This window comes from Antrostomus carolinensis, unplaced genomic scaffold (assembly GCF_000700745.2).
Source record: "Antrostomus carolinensis isolate BGI_N321 unplaced genomic scaffold, ASM70074v2 scaffold25435, whole genome shotgun sequence".
In the NCBI taxonomy this organism is placed as follows: domain Eukaryota; kingdom Metazoa; phylum Chordata; class Aves; order Caprimulgiformes; family Caprimulgidae; genus Antrostomus; species Antrostomus carolinensis.
Window position 1 is genome coordinate 64,884 of NW_010318922.1, and position 12,062 is coordinate 76,945.

Below are 12,062 nucleotides of genomic sequence, written 5' to 3' on the forward strand. Positions count from 1 at the left end.
TTCAGAGTTCTTTTCTCCATCACAAGCCTGTTGCTCACAGAGTCAGCTTTGCAAGATAGTGTTGTTCTCTTCCCAAGTTTTAGCCCAGATGTGTTCTGTGTGCTGCTCCATGGTCATGAAAGTTTGGATCATGGTGATGACTGATGGAACAGGATGGGTGACACTAAAGCCAGAGTTTGGCAATCGCTGTTTTAACAAATTGTTCATGAGCACTCACTGCAGCCCTGGGTCCTGCTGGGGTTTGGTGACTTATAAAGAGTGTGGATTAAGTTACTGAGGTCAAAGGAATCTGCAAAAAGACCTTGAACTCATCACTCCAGTAAGAGGCTGGTTACTTGTGAGATCTCAAGAGAGGAGACACCAACCCAATGCAGTTGCCATCAGTTTTTCCATCTGCCTGCTGGAGTAGTAGCTAATTGGTATTGTACAGCATGCTCTGACCTTAGAACGTGGTCTCCAGGCTTTAAGGCTGTGTGTTTTGCTTTTATTCTAGTACTACTCTTATGTTTAAACCCTGGTCAGTCTGGCTTAATGGGGCTGAGACAGCTACCGTACTAATGCTGTTACACATAATGTGCAATAATTTGCTGCCCAAATTTTGCAAGCTATGGTGACCATTTTCCTGTCAGATTTACCAGTTATTTTACGGAGCAATGGAGGCAAGGAGATAAGCAAGGCAAACAACCATACAAACACAGGAAAAGATGCCTGTATGAGGAAGCAAAGGCTGTTAAGGTGTTATTGATGTTTCCTGATCCGCAGAACCTGCGCTGGATGGCCCCTGAGGTGTTCACTCAGTGTACAAGGTACACGATAAAAGCCGATGTTTTCAGCTATGCTTTGTGCCTCTGGGAGCTGTTAACAGGTGAAATTCCATTTGCTCACCTGAAACCAGGTAAGATACACCATGAATTAATACTTAAATTTCTCTGAATTAGAGAAGTAGCTACACTGCATAATATTGACCACCATTTTACTGAAGTTTCTTATTAAGTGCTAAGATTATGCATTCAGTGAAAAGCACAGAACTATCCCACTAGAATTATATATATTACATGCTGTAGATCTACACAACTTAAAAAAAGATAAATTTACATACAAAAAAAGATATTGAATGTGCACATCTGACATATATATATATATTCTGCAAAAAGCAAATTTGAGGATGTTGTATGTTTTATAGTCTGTATAAAAGTCCTGCTTTTATATGTTCAGATAATGACTATTCAGTTAAATACAAATCCCATCTTTTCCTCAAAGCATGTACTTCGAGGAATTTTCTTCACTTTCTTTACTTCTTTACTTTATCAAATAGAACATTTATTAAAACAGGTGCATTTCCCAATTAAATCACTTCACCACTAAGTCAAACATAATGTTTGTTGAGGTCCACATTATGCAGTCCTACAGAACCAAAGCCTGCAGCACATCTGGTTAGTGAGGAAACCTCCTGAGCGTGCTCAACCATCACCTGTAAAACAGGCCAGGTGAAAAAAAACCTAAAGAATGATGGTTCTGAGAAGTGACTGGAGAATGCAAAACTTAATACTTACTAAACATAGTGATTACTTCTTTGCTGAGGTTTTTATAGTCTGAGAGTTTGCATATACTTCAAACACAGCAATTAGGCAACCAGATGATAATGAATTGTGTGATTATCAGATCATTTGTTGATTAAGGCCCAGGCTCCAGTGCAAATGCTGTTCAGGTTTGTAGCCAGTTTAGGGAAGAGCTGAGGTTCAGAAGGATTTAGGATTCAGAAGGAGGCTGAGGCTGTGTGAGGATGGAGCACAAGTCCACGTGCGCAGAAGGACGAGGGCTGCGTCTCACAAACGCTGCGTCGCCTCTCGGGGTTGTGCCTATTAAAGCAGGGAGCAGTTTTGCAGACCAGTGCAGGTGGACGATGTGTTTGATCTTTATCTTTGCTGTCACTGGTTTCCTTTGGGGATTAAGGGGCTGGAGCGTGGGTTCTTCATCAGATGCACTGCTGTGTTTGCTGCCCACTTGCTTGAGCACTAGTTGAGATGACAGAGTCTGTCACTGAGTGAGAAACCCACGAATGGTTCCCAGGACAACCTCCTCCCATTTTCCTGAGAATTGTGGCATAATTTGTGTGTTATCTGTGTCCCATGTGTGCCTGCACAAGGCATGGCTGCAAAGACATCCTTCTGTGCTCCGGGCACAGTCTGCTTGTGGAAGTAGATATTGGCAGTTACCTGGTGTACATTTTCCATTTAAAAGACAAGTTGGAAGGCCCAGGGGGCAAGAGGACACCCTCTGATATCTCAAGATCCTCCTCCTTGACTGCTGTCCACAGATGAAGTTCAACCACACCTGTAAAACTCACAGCATATAAGATTTGAGTAGAGTTTTATGGGGAAACACAGGGATATGGACATCTGGAAATTACAGGTGTGAAACTGGATTCAGAAACTGAACCAGTGGCTCCCACATAGCAAAAATAACACAAAGCTGATGCTTGCAGAAGGAAACGGCGTGTTGATGATAAACATACAGGTATCCCACACAGGAGATGTTGATTAACATTCTGCAGTTGCTACAGTTTTTCCTCTGATCCATGAACAAGAACAAATTGAAATAACATTTTTGTAGGTGGGTTGTCATTGATTCCTCTCATGGTTTACAGTTGCATTGACCCGGAGGAAAGGCAGGATGTGACCAACCTGTCCAAGCAGAAAATACTCAGGGACTCAAGTTTATCACGTGGCAGAGCTGGAAAGCATCACTACGTTCAGAGTTTTGGGAACCACCCAAGCTCTTTTTTGTTTTACTCATTTTTTAGGAGAATGGATTCTTATAATTTAATTCAGCCATTCTAAAGTACTTCTTAACAGATATATTTTTTTAGCTGAAGGAAAAGCCCACTGATAGTGAAAGAAGAGCCCAAACAATAGTGACAGAAACAAATTTTGTAAAGTAGTATGGGAGTACACAGAGGCACACAGTGTATTTCTCCCTTTCTTTTTCTAATCCTGACCCCATTAAACTGATGCAATGAATCCTATTAACTTTGGTAAGATGAGGTTTTGCCAACAGATAATATATCACTTACATTATCTTTGGCAGAAAGAAAACCCAACATTTTTCATTGCGATCTTAATCTGATTTGCATTTTCCCTCTTTTCATAGTGCCTGCTAGGCAAAAGGTGAATCCAGTAGTATCTAAGTCATGCTTCCTAAACCTTGTTAGAGTGGAATCAAAATTAGGCAAGCTGTGTTTGCCTCCCCTGTCTACATATAGTCACAACATCACAGGATTTATCTGATATTAACATTCTGAAACACCGTCATGCAGACAAAAGCTGCTATGAGGCCAGACAATGACTGAAATTAATCTATTCTTATGATGAATGCTGTGATGAGAATGGGATATGGTTAAAAAAACCCCCACATGATTCCATTCTTGTTACAATCTCTTGGTTGCAATCTTACAGTTTCCTGCATATCCCTTATACTCAGATCACATCATTTTAAAGTGTCAGCCGAACAAAAGATTTTACTTAGCTTTTGATATGAGTTCAAAATACATTTGTTTTGACTTGAAAAAATTTTGCTCAAAAGGAATGAGAGGGATTAACAAAGTGTTTGGATCCACTAAACATGTAAACCTGATTAGGAAAACATTTTGTCCATTTTGTCTCAGTCAGTAGTGGCTTGCACTTATAAAAAGGCACTCACTAGACTTTTACTAAAGAAGCACTTAGAATTAGTTTTTGTCTTAGACTGTAACAGAACTAGCCCTGGGTTATTTTAAGAGTTCCAAGTCTGTTACCAATTTATCTGCAATTGGATTATACCTGTCACCCTGTATTAATAATGAAGATAATTTTTTTATTTTATATTAGTTGAAGGTTAACTCTTTTTTTTCCCCAAAGGGCTTTTTTTTTTTTCCCTTTGTCTAAGATTTAAGCTAAATTAGGTTGTCTTCCCCCATGCTCAGTCCTAACAGCAGTGTTTCCACTCGAGGTTACGAGTGCCGTGGCTCTCTTTGCAAACAGCACGGATTGGAACGCCTGGCTGAGCTACAAGGCTGTACCCACAGGTTTGAGGGATCAGCGTTTCTGTACCTGCCGGGGCACACGTCAGAAGTCAGTGGGTTGTGTTTTGCTGGGGCCGGGTGTGATTGCTGGCTGCTAACGAGTTTCTGTCGGGCTGTTTCTCGCAGCGGCGGCAGCAGCGGACATGGCATACCACCATATCCGCCCGCCCATCGGCTACTCCATCCCCAAGCCCATCTCTGCCCTGCTGATGAGGGGCTGGAACGCCTGTCCCGAGGTGAGTGCCCCGGCCTCGCGCAGCCGGGAGGGCAGCAGGAAAGCAGGTATTCCTGCTTTGGTCAACTATCTGATTTCATGTGCCTCCCCAAAAGCCCCAACTTCCGAGGTGAGTGCCATCGCAGAAAGGCCTGAGACAGACAATGGTGTGTGTCAATGTCCTGGTTTCGGCTGGCATAGAGCTAATTTTCTTCTCAGTAGCTAGAATAGTGCTATGTTTTGGATTTAGTATGAGATTTGGTATGAGAAGAATGTTGATAATATACTGATGTTTTTAACTGTTGCTAAAAAATCAAGGACTTTCCAAATTCTCACATTTTGCTGCTCTGCAGGTGTGCAAGAAGGACTTGGGCAAGCTGGGTAGGAGCAGAGCAAGAGCAACAGACACAGGGTACCCAATGGGATATTCCATATCATACCATAGCCAATGGGATATTCCATATAGTATCATAAAATGCCATGTTCAGTATATAAATGAGGGTTGGCCAGAAAGCTTGAGCTCTTGCTCTTCTGGGATTGTGGTTTTGGGATCCTCTCCTCCTCCAGGATCCCTAGCTGGGAATAAGCAGGGCCTTGGTCAGTGGGTGCTGAGCAATTGCATTGTGCAGCACGTGTTTGTATATTCTATCATTACTATTATTAGTCCACATGGATGGCCACGTTGTGATCTGCAAACTGGCAGCATCTTTTGCACACCACGTTCCTTTGATTCCCTTGCACAGAGATACTGGTGATGGTTTGCCTGTGAAGGTTTAAGCTGTCTTCTGGTTTTCATGGAGACTGACGTTCTTCAATTATGAAATGCTTTTGAAGTGTCTCCATTGCAAGGATTTCACATATTCTGCTAAATGTGTCATTCCCAATGCCTGCTAAACAATAACATGGAATTTAGCACAAGAAGGATTATTATTATTATTACAACAATTAAGTAGCTATTTGGGATCCTTATATAGGTAGTGCAAAAAACCCTTTCTAGTTGCAGCATAACATCAGCCGTTTAGCTAACATCTTAACCCAAGAAGGATAAAACTTTATCACCTTAGAGGACTGTGAAGATAACACTGTCATGTTACAACCACATTTTATAATGCCCAATAAAATGAACTGGTTGAATTTTAAAGCCTTTCCTGCACTACAGAGACATCAACATCACCAGAAACTGGGATTAGGGGTGAGGTGGGTACAGGAATACAGCATTTTAACCCTATTGCTGCCCCATGTGCAAAGGACTATGTGAGGATGCACCATGGTTCTGCTGGCTCTCATTAGGACTGTGAGAATATTTGGTGTTTTCCAACAGTCCTGGACAAAGGTACTGCACAGGGAAACCTGTGGGGATTTGAGCTCATTAGAAAGCTTTGGGTAAATCTTTGCTTTATGTAATTATGTGAATCAAATGACAAAGTTTGATCCATGAGATGGACTGAATGGAGGACAGATAAACTACGTCAGAGCAGGCACTGTTCTATCTTCCATACAGTTCCTTTGGCACCTCTATTTGGGGCTTTTAGGGGGTTGGGTTGTGGTTTTTTCTCTGTAACTTTTTCCTGCTTGCACTAGCCCACAGTCTTGGGGTGATGGATTGGAACTACCTGGTATGGTCTTTGGAAAGAAAGGGAATGACGTGGCTGTGTCTCACCATGAAAAACAGGTTTGGGAGCAGAATCTGATTGCAAGGACCTGGGCTCATAAGCACCACATTTGTGAAAGATCTCTAGCCTGCAGCTGGATGGAGCAAGGCATTTACATTCTTTAAAAAAAAAAAAAAATCTCACTGTAAATGTCAAGGATGTCTTTGACAAGATGCTGCTGCATAGGTGCTGCTGGAAGTGCAGCTCTCCTGGCCAAGGAGTGGCCGCTGTGGAGAGGAAAGAGCTGCTGCTGGTGGTGGTGGTGGTTATGGTGCTAAGGAAGTCGCAGCCATGGGCTGGATGCTGTTGTGCTGCTCCATAACACCAGAATGGATCATCTGGGAGTGCTGGAGGGTAACAGGGGACAGTCAGCTTCATATGGCACTCAGAAAAACTGTGCAGTGCAGTGAAAAGGCTGCAAGAACAGTCTGTCACTCTCTTCTTTTTATGTGGCAGGAAGACACAAAGTTCTAAGAATGGTTTGACATTGGTACGATTTTCCTGAGGAGGGAACTTGCAGGGGGATTTGCTCAGACGAGGCAGACCCTGTCGGGGGAGCAGGATAGAACTAAGGAGGAACATGGGAAGAAGGATGTGGAATGGAATAAACTCTTGTCTCCGAGAGGGTGATGCAAACCAGATTCTTTTCTCCAGCAGAAACTGTTTTCACTAACACAGAGCCTTGATTTTTAAACTGCTTTCAGTTTCAAAGGAATGTGGTTCAGTGTATTATTGGCAGGGCAGCCTGTTAGAGGCAGAGTCGGGCAGCTCTGCAGGCAGGTTCTGCTGCACAGATCCCATTAGTCCCTACAGTTAATTTGACGAACCCTCTATCTTTGTCCACACATGGACTATGCCTGACCTTTCTGAGCTGGGGAGTTCACATGAGAGCTCAGCCTTGGGTGACTAACTGCAGGCAGTGGTATGGCTGCAGGCAAAATTTTAAGCTATAAGTTGAAAGAGAATATGTTCAAGGATGGCTTTTGGCAGCTGCACAGAGATGAGAGTCATCACACAGGAACAAGTGTTCCCGCACTTCAGCGGGAGAGGGAAATGTAGGTGACAAGGGTGAAGTGTTATATGGGATTTGAGGAGAGAAAACACTGCAGTCACCTCGAGAAGCTAAAAGATGTGACAGTGACAGCTACACACACTGCCTGGGGTGTCACATTCACAGCCAGCGCTGAATATTCATCAGCAGCTCCGATGGCCGGGCAGTCACACCGGGAAACCGCCTCTGCCAGGACTCCAGCCCCGTCCCTTCATCCTGCGGGGTCTTCCCATTTCCTGGAATTGTTCCTTTTTTCCGGGGCAGAACATCCTCAAAACACCTCTGACATTGTTATGGGACGCTTAAGGTGTTAGTTTTTACAGGAGCAGCTGAAAAAGAGAAACAGGAACATGATTTAGAAGTTGTAGAAATATTCTGTCTCTTGATATCCTTTTCCTGTTGTAACTTTAATCCTAAAAAGATTGTAGTTATGATCTTTGGAGCTGGCAAACCATGTTTGTTACTTGTTCCTATGCAAAGTGGCTCTTTTGGATTAGTGGGTGAAAAACAATGATCATTGCTTCTCAATTTCTGAAATCCCAGTAGGACGTATCTTCCTTTAATTAATACTGCTTTATTCAAGGAGTACTCATACGATGTTGACAGTTCTCTAAATATCCAGTGGCAAATATATTTTGGGTACTGAAACAGAACAAATACTGTGCATTGTAAATCTTTCCCAAAGGCCTGGGGACAGCTGTGCTTTGCAGGAGTCAGTCTGGTGCCCTCTGGTTCAGTGTCTGCTGGGACAGGTGAGGGGTCACTTACAGGACCCCTCTCCGTCATGGGGTCATTCCAGCTGTGGCCTAGAGAATGGGGGATGTCAGCACACGAGCATGTGGGGGGCCTCTTGGACAGGTCAAAGCATTAACAGCTCCAGAGGTTACACCAAGTCCTTGCGTTTCCCCCGGAACCTGCTGATGGTGATGGTTGATATTGGTGTAACCTGCTCCCAGGATGAGACTTCAGGAACATATGGCAAGGCCCAGGCCATGGTCAGGGCAGTCCCGTGGGGAGGGTGGGATGCTGCAGTGTGGGGAGGTGAGCAGGGGTGGTGGTGAGCAGGTTCACACACAGGCTGCTTTGCCAGCCGCCGCCCTCTCCTCGTGCTGAGCTGCTGTCTGTCCATCAGTGCCTGGTTCTGTCAGTCTGTCCAGCTGCATCGTCCAGCTCACTGACAATCTCTGTCTTGCCTGGACCGAATTGTAGGAGCCCAGCCCTGCTCCAGCCTCCCACTTCCTCCAGGCACTGGATCATTTATCAGATGCATCATGTAATTCTGTGCATTTGCTGCGCCTTGACGTGACACATTTGTTTGAAAAACTGAAAGCCATCTGTTCTATTATATTTCCAAATTACTACATTGCTTATTATTATCATTGCTGTTGTTTTGGGATGCATTTTTCATTGCTTAGGGAAGTGAGAAAGCAATGCCTCTCAGAGCCAGGCAGGGGACAAGCAGTGATGTATGCCTTTCACACACACAGCTCGCCCAGAGTGACTCGTTCTCATCAGCTGTGTCACTGCTAACCCTAAAATGGGCCTCTCTCCTATTCCAGCTGTCTAAACTCTTTATGGCTCTTCCTGTTATTTCAGTTTTCCCCCTATAAGATGTGGAATTTAATTTTCAGGGGCTTAAAATAGTAAACATAAATATTCTTCTCCCCAGCTGATACCCTGTCAGTTTTCATGTGGGACTCTGATTAATGCTGATAAAGACAAAGCTCAGATATGGGTTACAACTCACAAACTCCTCTTTAGGATAGAAAGTAACTGTGCTGTAAATTTGCAAAACAAGTGCTGCATCTGCTGTAATTACTGTCTTTTGGAGCCCAGCAGTGTCTGCAGAACAGGGGTCTGATTTAATGAAGAGTTACTGCAGTAAGGTTGTTGCTACAACACCTTTCTCACGTGCTGCCATCGTCCCTGGCTTTAATGATTGGCAATGGCCATTAATTGTCCCAATTAACTCAACAGCAACAGCATTAAAGAAAAAATACACAAGTGCTCCCTTCTGAGATTATAAAATGGTGGTTCAAGAAAGATTATATTATGTTGGATCTTGCAGTCTGTGGCTATTTCTGCACAAAGGGAACATGAACTCACTAAAATAAGATTGCAAAAGCTCCATCATCCTCAAACTGGCAGCCTGTAGGGTCAGAGCAGGATTTCATGGTGCTTGAAACCATCCATGGTAGAGGGACAGCAGTGACCCTCCACCAACTCGTCTCTATAGCTCTGTCCTTACACTGAGGGTCAAACCTCCGAAGTAGGGTTGGTAACCAGCACTTTCTACGTCCCAGCTGTATTTCCTGACTGGATGAATTATACACAGATCTGTGTATTTGAAGATGAAAATGCAGATGTTGGAGTGAGTGAGCACCTGTGCTGGCTCATCTGAGTCAGGACTGTCCTACTGACAGCGTTACTGCTCTGGCATGTGTAGAGCATAAGGATGATGGGTTTGTAACTTCTGGGCTTTGACAGTGTTCCTTGGCAATGGAAAAGAGAAAGCAGATGAATGTCATCTCTGTGAAGCATTTCTCACACAGAGGGCTGTGGAGATGGGTAGGTCCTTTATGTGCTTCTGTGTGCCAGCCAGGCAGGTGACCCCCTGTGCTCTGTGATGCCACCTTTGCACGTGTCACTGCAGAAATTGCATGGTCTGCATTTCTGCACATGACTCTGAACTGTCTGGAAAGTCAAGAAATACACTCCAGAGACTGGAAATTAAGTTTGCTTAGAAAATGTTCCACAAAGTGGGTAAGCTGCTTTAGGAAACACATTGCAGGGGTAGGCTTGGGGTTTGGAAACTTTGGTTGCCTGGTTGGTTTTCTGGTGGTATTCTGGCACTCGAGGTTTTCATTGAACAATGTGGAAGTTTCATTTCTGATGAATTGGAGCGGATTTTGGAACTTGTGTGATTTTCTGGTGTTTACAGGAGGCCTTGTTTCATATTAGAGCTTCCTATTACTGAACCAGATACTCTGGCTTTGAATTTCCTGCTGGAAACAGAGTCCTGGATTTGTGCCCTGGATCCCTTTCTAGTTAGCCTCTTAGAAAGACAATTATCACATGCCTAAACCTGTCCTTGTCTGGGATACCTGAGAGCTATCTTACCTAGTGTCCTGGTTTTGCTGGGATGGAGCTAAGAGAGCACATTCTTAAGTGTTCTACCAAGTGAGGTGTCTCTGGCTTGGGCAGCCAGGTGACTGCAGAGAGCTTTGCCCCTCACTGGTCACGTACGCAATACCACGGTGGGAGAAGAGCAGACGGGACGGTATTTGCAGGGCAGGACAGAGCTAGTTTAGTTTTTCTTGCTACTAGTGTTTCCTGGATTCTTGAATATGATCTTGTCTCTGCACTTTATGAGCTACTATGAGGGCCAGAGGGGTGTGTGGATTTGGTTTGTTTTCCATGTAACTGTAAAGTAGCTGCTAATAATCATCAGCATGTAATTCACATTCTGTTTAAATTTATTAATAAGATGTCATATTAAATTGTTGACTTAAGCAAGCACTATATAATGGATGCAGTCACTGCATCTTGTTAGCATTTCCACAGCTCATTTAGCCCCAGTAAAAAGAAACCGTCTTTTTGGAATCCTAATGCACTTTGTTACTCATCAGTATCACCCCAGCGTCACTTAATCTTGCTAATGGTTTAGAGCTGCGTGACAGAATTGTAACGCAATTGATAGCTCGGTCGACCAGTGGATGGCTTGAATTTTGCATAAGATGTGGGCAAAAACTTATTAAAATGAGTTCTTTTTAAGGTGTTTTGCTAACATTCTCGGTATCAAAGGTTTTGAGTCACTTCTGAGGGCCTTGGAGCAGTTTGAGGAGGAACACGGGGCAGAGGAAAATGAAACAGCGCTGTCAGCCCCTGGTCAGCATTCGCGAGGTTTGCTGTGCAGCCACCAGCCTGTCCTAGAACAGCCAGTGCCAAACCCACCGTGCTGCTCTAAACTCTCTGAGATAAGAACAAGTAACTCTGAGGCTCAAAGTGTCTCACTGAGTTATCTAGTGTGTGTGATCATCCCTGGCACAACGACACCTCCTGAGCACACCACTCCAGAGACTGAATGCTCTTAGCAAATCACTGTAATGAGCAGAATGACCAAAATATCTAAAAGATAAAAGGCATCACCATGTCGATATCCATTTTACAACCTCACAGCAGGTGCATAAACAAAGACATGTACTTAAAAAAGAGGTTATTTATTAGGGGAAAATAGTGAATTTGGGGCTCAAGTGTTCACAGGTCAGAATTCTCCAAGAGGTTTGCTCAGTGTAAAAAAAAAAAAAAAAAAAAAAAGAAGGCAGAAAATAAATGGAGTATGTGTGTACGGATTATGGAGTATATGTGTACGGATTATGGAGTAGTATATGTGTACGGATTTTGCTGCATGTCTATGAAACTCCAACATCTGCATTTTCATCTGCAAATCTGAAAATTTATCCTTTTATTTGTCTTTAAATTCATTCAAAGTTCATCCCAACTGAGAATAAGTTCCCGTGTGTCATGTCACTGTTACTATTTATCAGGTACTCGAACATCTGTTTTCCAGAAAATTTGACAGTCATTTTTCCAAAGGTAAACTGATGACTAGAAAATTAGACAGTGTCTCTTAAGCAGCATTTTTCATTAGCTATTTTAAGGTGTAAGCTTTAATTACAGTCAAAGTATTTGCCATAGTACCTGGGGCTTAGTTCTGTAAAGAAAGTAAACATTGTTTTAGTTTTGTAAGTACAACTTTAATGTTACAGTCTCTTCTTCCATGGTCTCCGATGGGCTAATCTGATGGGCTCTGATCAAGCTCCACTGAAGGTGACAGAGCTTATCATATGCAGTAAATGTGATATTTCTTGAACACTTTGTAGACTAGAGCTCAGGGACACTCTAATGTGCTCATATTCTGCTTTATAGCAGAATCCTTTATAAAAGGAACCACTGAAATCACCTCACAATCACATTTCTGTCCAGTCATCAGATGGGATCTCCCTTCTTCCCACCTGCCTTGACCCAGCTAAAGGAGAGCCAGCTCGGAGGACTCCTTGTCCCCGTGAAGGACCCCGTGTTCAG

At 43.4% G+C, this 12,062-nt stretch overlaps 1 protein-coding gene across 1 annotated transcript in view; it reads left to right on the forward strand.

Moving 5' to 3' along the window:
• Positions 1-12,062, forward strand: part of TNNI3K (TNNI3 interacting kinase) — a 73,423-nt gene that overhangs the window by 50,613 nt on the left and 10,748 nt on the right. Inside the window, exons 20-21 of the mRNA XM_010169098.1 lie at positions 763-895; positions 4,187-4,296. Of these exons, the coding sequence (XP_010167400.1) occupies positions 763-895; positions 4,187-4,296 (243 nt within the window). The remainder of the gene's footprint in view (positions 1-762; positions 896-4,186; positions 4,297-12,062) is intronic.